Source organism: Antennarius striatus, chromosome 4 (assembly GCF_040054535.1).
Source record: "Antennarius striatus isolate MH-2024 chromosome 4, ASM4005453v1, whole genome shotgun sequence".
NCBI classification, from domain to species: domain Eukaryota; kingdom Metazoa; phylum Chordata; class Actinopteri; order Lophiiformes; family Antennariidae; genus Antennarius; species Antennarius striatus.
The window spans coordinates 9375053-9389971 of NC_090779.1; the positions used below are offsets into that span (position 1 = coordinate 9375053).

A 14919-nucleotide genomic window follows, 5' to 3' on the forward strand; every position below is an offset into this window, starting at 1 on the left:
TTGGGGAATGCTGAAATGTAGTATGACACACAGTGTTTCTGGTTAGAGCTATTGTTTATCCCCCATAGGGAGTTCCTATTGAAAACAAATGAGGTGATTCAAGATGACTTCCTCACACATGGAGTGAATGACGCATTATTTATGGTAAACTCAAAACAATGGGAAATGTCACATTTTATTACAGCTTTGTTTACAGTTGAGTCTTAACAAATATTTCCATCCTCACACATTCTACCCAGTTTAGCTTGCAAACCCAGGTCGTAGCAAAATAAAGATCAACGGTTGATGCAACTTGTCACACAGGTAGTGGGTAAAACATCCTTTCTTGCAAAACCCAGCGCTCGAGTGTGCACACAAACCACACGTTCTGTACTTTCCATTTCTCTTCAGGAAGCCCTCAGACATTTCTGACATGCAAATGATGCACATGAAATGCATTCGAGCCGTTACCTCAGTGCTACTGCTTTCCAGCTCCACGGAAAATAGTACACAACTATAAATGTCATGTGTCTATATCTCTTATGTAGGGTCACACTCCCTCAATTACTGACTGTTCAGTGAGATAGGCTCTCTGATGTTTGCTGAAATGACACCAGGTTCGAAACGCTCACAAGAAGTCTCAAGGACAGGTATGTATGTCAGCTGCATAAATAAAAACACACCTTAATTTAGCAGTGTCTGAGATTCAGATAGAATTATGAATTACTTAGTATGATTTTTTTAAGGGATTGAAAGGAATCAGTGCCTCATATGGAAACAATAGAAACTCAGATCTGAAAGGACCTGTAATTTTTCAGAGCCGAGGTCAAAGGGTCAGAGCCGTACTAAATTCTCCAGCCTCAGGAACTGTCTGACATTCTGCTTCAAGGTAAGCCCTGTTACATGATCGCTTATCAGAACTGGTCTCTTACTGCCTTAATGCCAAACTTATTAACCACATATCTACATGCAAAGTAATACTTTATCTATGGCACTAGTGTTACTTTACAGCTGAAAAGTGCATGTAAAAAAAGGAGAGAAATAACTTGGGAAGTTGTGGATTCTGAATAGACTTTATGATAGTAATAAGTAATTTAATGATAAATCAATACTATTTAATAACATCTAAAAAACACACATCATTTTTTTCTGCATCACCAGTAATAAACTCTAACAATTAGAACACTGAACTGCTTTTAGCCTCTGGGTGACACTTCATGGAGAATAAGCAAATTAGATTGTTTAAACAGAGCAACACTGGGTACACTGTTGGGGAGAGACTGCTGGTTGTCTTCACTGGATGTCTGTGTGACTTTGGGACCAGGTAAAGATGGAACAAAAGGAACCGTCATTTGCCGATGTGACTGAAGGAAGACTCAGGGAACTGACCTCAAAATGGTTCATAGACACCCAAGTGCCGCTCATCGTTCATAATGGCTTATTTCCAACTTGGTTCCTTGGCTTCACCTCAAGAAAGTAAGTACTAGGTGATTGAATTTGTATGTGAAACTTCTCTCCTTAACTATCATCTCAATGAGGAATACATTTTCATAATCATCATTAATGAAAACTATTGGCCTGGGTATGAACAAAGACATCTTCCTTCCTGAAACACAACTGATTTTTATGTAAAACTTCAAGACGTAGTTCCAAATATATTCAGTCATTCATCTAACCCTAACCCTAGGCCACTTCGCGGGTCGCCAGCTGCTGGAGCGCCAACTGGGGACATGAGTCAGGGTACACTCAGGGCACGATGCCAGTGCACCATTTCCAAATATATAGAAGGTGTGATGTATCTCTCTGAAGAATAAATGTGTATAGTTTATTAATTTACCTCTTTGGTTAAATCTCGCTTCTAAGCGGTGATGTATTGTTATTGTCAGTGTTTGTCCGTTCGTCCGCTCTTTCATTTGTCCGTTCATATGTCCACCAAATATCTCCGCAACCATTGCAGATAGAGATGAAACAAAAAACAGATTACTCGGGCGGCAAAGGAGATGAAAATGAGACGATGAACTTGACCTTGAGAAAACTAGGTCAAGGTCAAATTTCAACTTTTGTACACTCAGGAACCCGATAAGGTAGAAAGACGAGGGAGAAGGCCAGTGTAAGACCATCTATGGTCTTACTCACACTGGCCTCCTCCATATGCACTAGTCTATGCGCTAGTCAGGTACTACCTTCAAGGTACCCTGACCTACCCTGAAAGTAGGTCAGGGTAAGTCGCATGATGTTGCAGTCTCTGACTGCCTTGTTTTAATTGTAAGTCACTGACATTTTAGTTTAGAAAACATTTAGTCCGCACAATAGCACATTATTGCTTTCTGCCAACAATATTTCATAAATATTTGCAGAAGATTTCTTGGACTTTTTCTGATGGAACGTATTTACTTGGAAATACACCCACCCTGACCTTCTGCCCTTTCCCCTGCCAGACTGATCTCTACAGCACAGACACAACAATGCCTTTAATCAGACCTTGTTTATATGTAAATAACACAGACTTTTCTTTAATGTCATGTAATTTACGATATTTTTCATATTATCAAACCTGGGTTAAATGAATCTTTTGAGAAATATGAGCACTGATTATTTCATTTATACTTCATGATTCATCTACAGAGGAGCTGAAGAAATCCTCAGACAGAAGAAGCTGGGTTGTTTCCTGATCCGTCTCAGTGATAAGGCCATCGGATACATCCTGTCCTATAAGTGAGTATCTGTTTAGTCTGAACAACCTGTAGCAGAGATCTTGTAGTGAAATCCCACAATAATCACCCAGCATCAGTAATGTGAAGAGCCTCATGACAGGATTTTGGACCAAATATATGAATGATTTCTTAGCAGATTATTTTGTTTTGGACATTAAAAGCTCCCAAAGTCACACAATGGATGTATCAGATGTATCATTTTGACTTAAGAACAACTTTTGAGCCAGACGCTCACTCCTGCTGTATATCTTTCATTGAACTGCGCTATAGAGACTTTAAAAAACAACAACTTTTTTATAGAGGCAGTGATCGCTGTCGACATTTTGTGATAAACCAAAGTGACTCAGGTCATTTTGTCATCTGTGGAGACACCGAAGAGCACGGCACAGTCTATGATCTCATAGAATATTACAAGTCAAGCCCAATTCAGCCGTTTGGAGAGTTTCTGACATCTTCGTGCTTTGAGGTGAGAGTCCTGAATGACTTTCTTTAAAGAACACTGATAAAGAATGGGGAGCCTATCGATGTGTTGCTTTTGCAGGTACTGAATGAAGAGTTGTATGACAACATCCAAGTCAGCCTGAAAGAAAGTCCCGCAGTCGACACTGCTGCAGCTTTCAATAGCATGCACACACAATCCAATAGGTCACAGCAGCCACCTATGCGGCCACCGAAGAACAGCAGAGCACCAAATGTGAGTACTGTTCATTAAGTAGAATAAAACTCTTAAACACTAAATTTTGTCGGGTTCTGTCCATCTACATGCCCCATCTCACTACCAATTTTCATGAAAATCCAAAAAATTTTACGTGATCTAAATAACCTTTGGTCTGTACTGCCTGTTGTACTGCCTGAATTATACTTCCTGTGTTGTACTGCCTATGTTGTACTGCCTGTTGTACTGCCTGTGTTGTACTGCCTGTTGTACTGCCTGTGTTGTACTGCCTGTTGTACTGCCTATGTTGTGCTGCCTGTTGTACTGCCTGTGTTGTACTGCCTATGTTGTGCTGCCTGTTGTGCTGCCTGTGTTATGTTGCCTGTTGACCATGGGTCTGAGAGAACTGCAATTTCATCTGTTCTGTATGTCATGCATTGAAGCTGACTTTGACTTTGATAACCTTGGCGGGTGTAAATGCAATCCATTTGGCACACTGAAGCTGTTACTGTCAGTATCTCTAAACTGATGTCACCAATTTGGCTTGTTTTGCACAACAGGAGGCACCACCTTTGCCTCGGAGGAGCAGACACCTGGATATTATCCCCCAGAATGACAAAGACAGAGTTTTGTATGCTCAGCTCAGGAAGCATTCACCCAGAGACCTACCAAGCTTCCACCACTACTGTCAGGACGGTGCTACCGGAGAATACCCGGTAAGAGCTGAGAGATCCCCAACCCGGAACATCAGGAGATACAGTCCTACGTCTGGGCCAGACTCCTTCATAGCTGAGCTCAGCTTAATGGACACCAAGAACTTGTCTGTGCCATTTCTGGATGACAGCTCTGAGGCAGAGCGTCCTTACCGGCTGCGTGCATCCCCTCACACACCACCTAGACTGTCCCCCAAGGCCATCAGACAAACCACTTACTATGGCCTAGAGATGAGCGTCTCAGGCAACAGAGAAACAAGCAGCCACAGCCTGGAATACATGAGCGACAATGTTGTCTATCACCTGGCTGGCAGGCCTGGAAACCCTCTCAGTACACTGTCTGAGAATAATTCAGAGCAAAATAAGGATTCAGTGTACGCTGAGGTTCCTGGTGAATCCCTTGCTGGAAACTCCCCTCACGCCAATGCATATGAGCTGATTCCTGGAGATGAGGATGCAGTCGACCCTAAAACCAACATGTACGAGCCTCTGGAGGACATCAGACCCAAACACAACCACTCAACCTGGGGATTTAAGGTAGGTCATAAAGCCTTCATTTACACATGTCGTTCTCCACAAGTTGGGCTTTTTTAAATTTATTGTTTTTATTTATTTACTTTATGGTTATCATTTTTCCACCTCCTTCAGAATGATAAATGGCGATGGCTCTTCCCTGATGCCAAGAGGAAATAGTAAAGGATGTCAGCTACCGAAGGAAATATTCACTACACTGCATTATTCCTGCCGCATAAGAAACTCTGTGAAACTTCTTTTTAACATTCGAAAAGGAGCTAACTATTCAAATTAAATCTTTTATTTTTGATTTTTAAGGTATTTATCAAAAAATAATGTTTATTTTATTTACCATATGCACAATACAATGATGCAAAATGATGAGTGTATGCTGAAATTTTAATAAGCAAATAAATTTGCTCCCATCAATCCTGAATTCACTCAGGAAATGTTACTTGTGTGTATGCGCCTGCATATAATAGCAATGTAATGAAGTGATGTAATTTATCAACTTTAATCATCTGCCCCTCTTTTATTCTCTACCCTTATATCTCTACGTCCAGCTTGGTAACAGCTTAATTTAGAAGTTTCTGTTGTCTTTAAAACCAGTAAAACAATGTATTATAGGATGTTTACTTGTCATTGGGTCATAGATGTTTGATTTAATTTCAAATGTAAATGCATTTGCTGTAGTCACACCCCATTTAAAAAAAAATTCAGATATATTCTCTACATTTAATGAGGTAATTAATACTCTACAACTGCATCTTCTCCCAGATGTATATTCACAGCCTTCATCCACATACAGAGGTTTATTTAATTTTTATACAGTAATAAAATAATACATTATAAACATCACTATGCTTAATAAATTAATCTCCTATTCAAATAGAGTGCGAAGACTTACTGTTTTATGTGAGATTGTGCTATCTTACCAGACGGGAGTAAGACAGATATATCAGTCAAACTTGACTAAGATACAAGCCTCTGTCTGTAATTACAAATATCTTCATTGTTTTATAGCGATATGAAAATATCACTGCTTCTAAATACTAAATAACACAGGATAAAAACAATTATCATCAACTATGGAATCAATTTATCAATTTTAATATCAATCTAACATGTAGATTAGAAGATATTAGCATGCAGGAGAACCAACTCACACAGCATTCTCTTCATGTGCCATTGAGCGATTTGTGAGACCTCCAGTGTTTTCTTGGTGTAAAAACTCCAGACACTTCCAATCAGCCTGAATGAAAAGAGAATGGATCCCATGGTGTCAAATTACTGCGAGTTTCACACACAGTGTGACTGTTCTCAGCCGTGACGACTGCTTTATCACATTGTTCCAGAAGCTTCTCTGCTGGAATCATAATTAACAGATGTTCTCAGTGAGACCAGTAAATAATAAAGACTCACAATCAGCTCTGTGTTACCATGCATATTTGATACTGCCCTCATAAAGAGAACTGGAGCTGATGGTGGAGGAATTAACTGGCTTCCCTGAAGACTGCACAGTTTAATTGACTTCCATTTATTCCTCTCAGGTGAAACGAGACAATCAAAATTAACTTCTTAGTTTTCACACTTGGAATTGTCTTTGAGAAAAATTAAAGCACTCACCAAGTATGATTTGGTGGTACCACATCCAATAATAGTTTCAGCGTGAGCGCCAGACCACCTTACTAACAGCTAACAAAGAAACAAAAATGTTTTTTCCATGATACCCTTTAGATTACACTCTTTACTGGGCTGCTTGTTGAATTGCTTTCGCTTGTAGCCAATGACCCAATTTCTGCTTTTGCAGCTCTTTCATATCTGCTGATGTTGAGGCACCAATTAACCAGGTCATGGTTATTTTGCAGTCGTAGCAAAGGGCAGTAAATATGACTCTGTGACCCTTACACAACCTCTCCTGCTTCCAGTGTGACTCAGTCATCCAACGTGTGATGAAAACATGAGCTGAACAAAAACAACATGTAACTCCTTACGATGCAGACCCGTACCTTACAGCTCAGAAACCAGGAGCCTTTAATCATCATCAACACCATGAAGGCCATCTCCTCCAGTTCCCACACTGAGTAACTGTTATGTGTGCAGGATGTAATGATGCTGAGGCTGCTCATTCCTAAAGATCACATCCATTTTAACAAGTTATTGCCGTTCATATAAAGCAGTGATACAGTCACTTCCTCAGCTTTACTGTCGTTGATAGTCGAGGGTGTGTGGGATGATGCAAACTGGATGTATGGAGAGGATATTATTACCAATACACTTGAATGAGAGAAAAATGTATATTTAAAGATCATTTCGAGCATAAAAAAAAGGAATTCAATGAGGTTATAAACATTTATTCAAAGTGAGACAAATACCTGAAGTGACATTAAATACTGTAAGTTTAACCTAAAGGTGACTACATGAAATATTTAAGGTGGCAGAAAGAAGCTACCAAGATGATGACAGAGCCCTTCGTTCAACCGGAGAACAGTAAGATATGATTGTCATCATGTTCCATTTCCACAAGCAAAATAAATTGAAGTAAACTACAGTATACACTGCACATACAAATATTGCATATCTCATATCAAATATCTGCATGCCCTTAAATACTGTGCTTTCATTCACTTCAGCCTAAACCTGGTCCACGTTATAGCCACATAGCTGGGGTTTCATTGTAGGAAGCCTTCACTTTGAGTATCTCACATGCCATAAAAAACAAGCATTTTATGCGGAACTGGTTGTGCTCACTAAGAAGCAACGTGGACAGCTCATTTCAGAGTTATGGCATCAACCATTATTTTAACCTCAAAAGCAGAAAGAGGATATTTTTATCTTGGTAAGTGACCATTCCAGGTCAAGCCCTTTTATAGCTGGTAAAATATAAACACAAATTCTTCCACCTGTGGTAAAGAAATTCAGTCTTTGAAATTCAGCTGTATCCGGTGCTTCATTTTTCATCCAAGCAGGATGGAGAAAATTGATGTTTGAAGTGGGACACAGGCACTGTGCTGTGGCCAGGGACAGGGTCCAGGTAGAGGCCTGACGGTCACCACGCGGCCCACCTCAGAGATCTTCCTCAAAGCCCTTTCAGATTCGTATATGGAAGGTACTGGTGACAAAAGAAGTCAAATTAGGGATGAGTGTTTATTTGTACTAATGCAAATGGAATGTAAAAACCATTATTTAAATGATTTTGGCCTTTAACAGGCAGCAAAGCATACATATACACGAATAATTATAAAACTTATTTTACAGCTGCATTTATTTTATAAATTAATTATATAGTTTAAACAAGTTTGGAAGGCCGGATCACAAAGTCTAACGGGTTGTACGTGGCATGTGTATTGTAGTTTGTCCTTGCCTGAGCTTAAGGGTTAAGGTATACAATCCACTGAGACATGCTTCTGCACAAACATCATGGGTGAACTTTTCTACCTTAAAAAGTCAGGAGCCCTCGTGATCATATTTTCAAAGTCAGCAAAAGACAGCTTATTGTCTCCGTCCAAATCTGCCTCCTCGATGGCTTTCTCACACACCAGCTGCACCTCTTCAGGAGTCAACTCCTCCTTCGTCAGCTTATTCAGGGTCTTTTCCAGGTCTTCTTTGCACAGATAATTATCTACATTGAAATCTGAGGACAAAAGATTTAGAGTTTTAGAGGAAATAATCACAAATGTGTGTTTTTCTTAAATTCTGGGAAATTAAAAAGCTATTTTGAGCATTTTGTAAATTCACCATTACCATAAATTTTGAAGGCATATATGGCCTTCAGTTCTCTTGGAGCCATTTCACTGAGGACCGAGAACATATCCACAAATTCATTGAAGCTGAGGTTCCCCATTCCGTCCTCTGAGAATGATTCTACGATCCTGTTACGGAATGGATTTTCCTACACAAAAATATTCACGTTAACAAATTTCTAAAATATACCTCGAGAAACACAGTTTTTAAAAGTTTTTTAGTTTATACATGTTGATGTCAAATTGTGTAGTGCTCTCTGACTGTGTTGTTTGACAAACATTTCACAAACATTCCATTTCTAGAATCTTTTCATGTTACAGTAGCAGGCACTCAAATACAGGAGAGGATGCATCGGTCAGGATGCAGAGGCTGAGCCTTTCATGGCACATTAGCTCATAAGCTCACTGAATGTGTTGTCATACAATCAGATCAGTGATGATGACAGCTGAAAATCAATTCTGTCCTCTAAAAGAGAGTGTGTATTGATTAGGTGTCTACACACATGAGCAGGGGGCGCCACATTTGTTGAAAGAGATAAATAAAATTCAAATGCACAACACAAATACAATAACACACACTGCTGGTGAAAAACAACAACATATGTGTAAAAAGAGACCAGTCCATTAGAAAATCTATAACAATTTAGGACACAGGGCTACACAAGGTTTGGTAACACAATGTTTCTGTACCTTTAACTCTGGCATGTTAACAATTAAGGCCAAAGGCAGTTTACAGTTGGGTTCCTTGGTGTAGTCCATCGGTACCAGATGTGGTGCTAACTCATGGTATCTGCCATGCAACCTAGAATAAAAAACAGATTCTCACATAAGGACATCACCAGAGACGATGGTCAAAATAAAGAAATTCATAATGTTGAACCTTTGCAGCTACTGACTTTACTTTTTATTTCCTCTACTCTGAGGTGGAGTTGTAGAAAAAAATTGTTTGCATAGCAGGAAACTGAGTAGATATTGAATATGAACAACTATTCCTCTTTTTAAACAGTCTCGCTTCTTTGTGAAAACCTTTAATCTGATGTCATTTCTTATTGACAATTATGCTGACAAACTGCGAGGAGGGTGCGGAGCAATAAACCCAGGATGGTGCCAATGTGCTTTATCTGCAGCCCCCATTCCACTCTAATCCTGTCAGCAAACCACTGTTGTGGTAGAAGAGGCCTTTATCAACGGGGACACTGGCCCGAGAAGACAAGCTCAGCACAATTTAATTAGATAAAACTGTCCAAATAATGGATTTCATCAGTACGCTGCAGGACATGAACAGGTAAACTGCAGGTCTGATTCACAATGACCCCCAAAAGTAATCATTTAGCATCAAAGGTAAGATGTGCCTTAAATACTGACAAGTTCAAATGAATGAACTTATGACCATCAGCAATGACCTGCTTCTCAGAGATTGCATAACTGTCCTGTAACAATGGAAGCAAAGAGTGTTTTATGAAGGTCATAAAGAGCAGAACCCATTTACGCCTTCTGATGGCCTTCGAATCAAATAATTCACTATCACCAAAGAAGTTCATTCATTCACTCATTCATTCATTCATTCATTTTCTAAACCCACTTCATCCGCTGTCACGAGTCCAGTATTCCCGCATGTAATTTTATGATCCTTTTGAGAGTAACAGCTTAATTTCTTTAAGATGATATTTATTTTCTGACATCTGGAACCACCAATGGAAGAAACTGAAATGTGACCAATTCAGTTACAAATGAAAGCACAAGAATCATTTAATTCATGCCTGTGATGTGCAACTGAGGATGGGAGAAATTATGCTATCAGATTAGTCATAGTGGTACCGATCCAATGACTCTGACTGGATTCATATTCATCACTATACTGAAGTTTCACGGATAGAATTAGAAATGCGACACTTCATTGGTGGCACTGACCACACCATCATGGTGAAAAGGTCAGCAGGTCTTTTACAGGAATGGAAAATGAACTTATGTAACAGCAAACAGTGACAATGTGTCATTTATTTGATTTTATTTGAACTGTAGATTCCATCTATCTAAATTATCTGCCTTTCTACTGCCTTTTCTATTAAATGGGATGTATTTGTAATAGAAGCCTTCCAAGGAAAATAGCCACAAAACTAGAAACGGGCACCGTAGTCATTGGAAATAAAAATGACTGCTCCTTCATAATGTCCTCACTTTGCATCATTTATTAAGCCAATATTCTAAAGTACACACACCCCTGCAAATACTGCACACAAACATGCCATTTTATGACATGACTCCCATTTGAATATGAAGGTGTAAATAAGTGGAAAAGTAACAGTGGTGTCCCTGCAAAACTGTTTCCTTATTCCTTCCACATCGTAACTGTGGAAGGAATAAGTAACAAATAATCCACTTTAGATCAAATGAAATATTTTCAGCATTTTTATATTTCTAAAGTTGTTTTATGGATGGAAAGGCTGGATGATATCATAGCAATATAGAACAAGATGTTATCTTCACTTTTTTTACCAGCACACAAATAATAAGAGCAGCCAATTACACTCATTTTATTCTATTTCTAATTTTCTAAAAGACAAACTATCTGCTTACACATGAGACACTTTGAAATTCTTCCAACAGAAGATAGTCTTGAAATTCTTTTATATACCCTAATAAGGAAACATATAATTATATTAGAAATGTAAGAGCGGTGCACAAAGCTATACACACGTACTGTTAAAGGTTGTTTAAAACTGAGTGACAGGACATGTAAGTAAGGTAAAACACTCTTACCGCAGAATCTCTTTGCGGGTGAAAAATGTACAGTCCTGTAAAACAAGAGAAATAGAGATCAGAATACTGAAGACTGTGAATGACTGTAGTGTGGGATAAACTATTAAAACTACAGCAATTTATGTTTTTCAAAGGCCTCAGTAACACATTTGTGTCACACAAAATATATTCTATTTATTCAGACAACCAATGACCAGTTGTTGAGGTGTTTGGTGTCTCTGAGTCATCACTCGTTATTTGCAATAGAATCAGAGAGACACAGGAACACGATCTGCTGTTGTCTGACACGCGTCGGCACACATTTCCAACAGCCCTCCATGGAGGAATGTCAATTTATGTTTTACCTTGTCTCTGCTTGTTTCTGGGCTGTATACTGGGTGTGAGAAGCACGGAGTCGCCAACTACGTCTGCAGACATCATTAACAACAAAAACTTCTAGAAGCTTTTCTTTCCTTTGTTACATCCACCGATGTTAAACTAGGTCTACGTACAGCCATGTAAGTCAAGGATAATTGCGCTCTGTTACATAATTGTTCTGTATTTTTCAGGAAATACTTTAAGAGAACATGTAATTAAATGGTTTGGAAACTAAAAAGACTGAACGTAAAAAAAAAAAGAAGAAGAAAAGAAACACAATATAGATCAAACAACAGCAAATGCTAACAATGAACAATTGTACCATATTCTAAAAATGGCTTGGACACAGTACCAGGAGTAACCAGAGAGGCTCTTGAGAACTCAACTGTCTCCAAAGAGTAGAGTTTCACAGCTTATCACTCTGACCTGGCATCAATTATTAAGCCCACACCTACTCACATGATAAACCTTTGCAAAGGAAGATGTGTCTCTCGCACTTCTTGAAAAGGAAACCTGGATTATTGTCACGCAACAAAATCGGTCCAATCCTCTCAATCAAACAATGTTTACTTATTGATTCTCAACAGGAGACAAAAGTGTTTCCAGTTTACACTGATATCAAGAGCACACGCTTACCTCATTTTTCATGTTATTATCTTGCTTTTTGGATTTTATCTTTCAACAATTTTGTTTGGCCATATAATTTTGTTGGATCTCTCATCATGTTCCCTGGTGTCTGGTTTTCTATTTTGTCTGTCAAAGCCCTTTGTGCACAATGGTTTTAAAATGGTCTGTATAAATAAAGGTAAGGAGTTATTATTAATATTATTAATATTATTAATATTATTAATATTATTAATATTATTAATATTATTAATATTATTAATATTATTAATATTATTAATATTATTAATATTATTAATATTATTATAACTATTAATATTATTATAACTATTAATATTATTATAACTATTAATATTATTATTAGTAGTAATAGAATTATTATTAGCAGTAGTAGTAGTAGTAGTAGTATACTTTACAAGCAGTAGTAGTAGCAGTAGAAGTAGCAGTAGTTGTAGTAGTATTGCTTGTAGTAGGACTATTAGTAGTACTACTAGTAATAGTACTACTACTACTACTAGTAGTAGCCTGTCAAAACCCTTTGTGCACAATTGTTTTAAAGTTGTCTGTATAAATAAAGGTAGGAAATATTTTTTTTATTATGATTATAATTATTATTGTTATTATTATCATCATTATTTTTATTATTGTTATAATTAGTAGTAGTAGTAGTATCAGTAGTAGTCGTCTTATAAGTACTAGTATACTATACTAGTAGTAGTAGTAGTAGTAGTAGTAGTAGTAGTAGTAGTAGTAGTAGTAGAATCTATCAAAACACATTGAACTATTTAGAAATAGCTGACCAAACTCCAACAACAAACAAACAAACAAACAAACTACAAACAAACAACCTGAGCAATTAAACAGTCATTCTCGATCTAGAGTCAAAATCAATATGTTTTCTGATGATAAGTCATCAGATTAAATGAAAACAATACATGCGCTTCATGGCTAAGCGTGGCTATACCATTAAACACAAATGTGTATCATCTCCATCATTAATAACGGTGTCATCTCCATCATTAATAACGGTATCATCTCCATCATTAATAACAGTATCATCTCCATCATTAATAACGGTATCATCTCCATCATTAATAACAGTATCATCTCCATCATTAATAATGGTATCATCTCCATCATTAATAACAGTATCATCTCCATCATTAATAACGGTATCATCTCCATCATTAATAACAGTATCATCTCCATCATTAATAACAGTATCATCTCCATCATTAATAACGGTATCATCTCCATCATTAATAACGGTATCATCTCCATCATTAATAACAGTATCATCTCCATCATTAATAACAGTATCATCTCCATCATTAATAACGGTATCATCTCCATCATTAATAACAGTATCATCTCCATCATTAATAACAGTATCATCTCCATCATTAATAACGGTGTCATCTCCATCATTAATAACGGAGCTAGACACCAGTTCCTTAGTGCTGGTCACCAAATCCATGACAGATGCTCGGACTGTGGAGCTGGATATCGATTAAGCTGCATCCCGGAGGCGCACTGCAGGCACAGGCAGGCAAGTTTACCTGGTAGGCATCAAGTTGCTCGTCGGTAAATATTGTTTGCTTGTTACCCATGGTAATCAAACGTTTTGATGCTGGAACACATTCATCACGCTGAACGTCCGAAGCCTTTTCTCAATGAGAGGCATTAAGAGGGTCGGCGGAGACTATCGCTCCGCACTCGGAGGTCTGACGACACTGGAAACTCTCAAAAGGGTTTGTTTTCCATCCAGGAGATGTCCGCCATGACTGCAAAACGCAAAGGACGCATATAGGTTTAAAAAATGTGAAAAATGAAACGTCAAAGAACAAATTCCAGCCGCGTCGGTGATGATGGGTGTTGTCTGTGGTCTCATCCATCTGGCTCCCTTTACGCACACACCCTCTGTTGGCTGGAGTCAAGTCAAACCAATAGGACCTCAGCTAAAGAAATAAATAAATAAGTCGACAACGTGAACTACAGCCTGCAGGCGGTGAAAACGCTTTCTCCACCGCTGGCAGCTCGATGGTTCCATGAGGTTAAACTGATATACAGTATTTCACCCCTGCCTGCCCGCCACACTGGAAGGTAACGTATGTGCCTGTTAGACAAGACAGAGCAGAGCCACTCTTTACATCTGGTGATTTCACTACATATTAAAAGTGTATTTGATCCATACAATACTGAGTATATACTCTTCAGGTTGTTGTGTATCCATGGAAATTAAAACAAGTTATATTATTATGGATTTAGAGCAATGGCCCATTAAAGAAGTTAGTCCCACGGTACAGTTTTCCTCAAGGGAGCGGGAAAATGAACATGGGTTCAGTAGAGTTGAATAGTGTCACTATTGAAGACTGGTGGAATCACTACATGCAGACCAATGATTTTGAGACAACTAACTTTATTTATGCCATAATTTAAGACAGGAAAACTCAAAATGAAAAGCCCCGTATATTACATAAATGTAATCAAAAACAATATTGAAATGCAGTGAAACAATATTATTCCTACAGAAATGTATTTCCATCTGAGGGGACTGGAAGCACAATTTGAAAGGTTTCTTTTTCACTACGCTCTCTACTTGTGTTTTCTCAGTCTTTCAAAACAAATAAATGCGGGTCTACATTTTTGTGTGGTATTTTCTTCTGAGTAGATTACATTTTTTGGATTATCCTGTATTTATTGACTTCATTTAGAAATGATTATCTACAGTTTAGTCCAAGCTGTTAGCTAGAGTTAGAGTACATAATCCCACAGAGGAATAGCATACTATAGGAATACAAGTATAAATAAAAGACTGAGCAATAATACAGTACAGGCATATGAAAGTAATGATGGCATTT

The 14919-nt window shown here is 38.0% G+C and overlaps 2 protein-coding genes across 3 annotated transcripts; one reads left to right on the plus strand and one right to left on the minus strand.

The window, feature by feature from the left end:
* Positions 1-427: 427 nt before the first annotated feature.
* On the plus strand, positions 428-5521 carry LOC137594142 (SH2 domain-containing protein 7-like). Of its 2 annotated transcripts, none has more exons than XM_068313420.1 (8): positions 428-629; positions 798-868; positions 1304-1455; positions 2605-2694; positions 2994-3159; positions 3235-3387; positions 3909-4598; positions 4710-5521. In XM_068313420.1, the coding sequence occupies exons 1-8, from the start codon at positions 575-577 to the stop codon at positions 4752-4754; spliced, it is 1422 nt and encodes a 473-aa protein (XP_068169521.1). In that variant the 5' UTR covers positions 428-574; the 3' UTR covers positions 4755-5521. The 2 variants fall into 2 exon arrangements, with proteins under 2 accessions (XP_068169521.1, XP_068169522.1); XM_068313421.1 differs by having other exon boundaries at positions 430-629; positions 726-868.
* A 1398-nt stretch (positions 5522-6919) lies between these two features.
* On the minus strand, positions 6920-13955 carry cib2 (calcium and integrin binding family member 2). Its single transcript, XM_068313150.1, has 6 exons — positions 13618-13955; positions 11078-11112; positions 9008-9119; positions 8319-8466; positions 8013-8208; positions 6920-7686 (listed from the first exon to the last, which is right to left on the minus strand). Exons 1-6 carry the CDS (start codon positions 13666-13668, stop codon positions 7665-7667), a joined length of 564 nt encoding a protein of 187 aa, XP_068169251.1. The 5' UTR covers positions 13669-13955; the 3' UTR covers positions 6920-7664.
* Between the last annotated feature and the right edge of the window lie 964 nt (positions 13956-14919).

Excerpts from the sequence above, each read along its gene's own strand:
- LOC137594142 (XM_068313420.1), top strand. The coding sequence starts at position 575 with ATGTTTGCTGAAATGACACCAGGTTCGAAACGCTCACAAGAAGTCTCA. Across the intron at positions 1,456-2,604 it reads CTTGGCTTCACCTCAAGAAA|AGGAGCTGAAGAAATCCTCA; the intron begins GTAAGTACTAGG and ends ATTCATCTACAG. Across the intron at positions 3,388-3,908 it reads AGAACAGCAGAGCACCAAAT|GAGGCACCACCTTTGCCTCG; the intron begins GTGAGTACTGTT and ends TTTGCACAACAG.
- cib2 (XM_068313150.1), bottom strand. The coding sequence starts at position 13,668 with ATGGGTAACAAGCAAACAATATTTACCGACGAGCAACTTGATGCCTAC. Across the intron at positions 8,209-8,318 it reads ATATGCCTTCAAAATTTATG|ATTTCAATGTAGATAATTAT; the intron begins GTAATGGTGAAT and ends TTTTGTCCTCAG. Across the intron at positions 7,687-8,012 it reads AGGGCTCCTGACTTTTTAAG|TACCTTCCATATACGAATCT; the intron begins GTAGAAAAGTTC and ends TTTTGTCACCAG.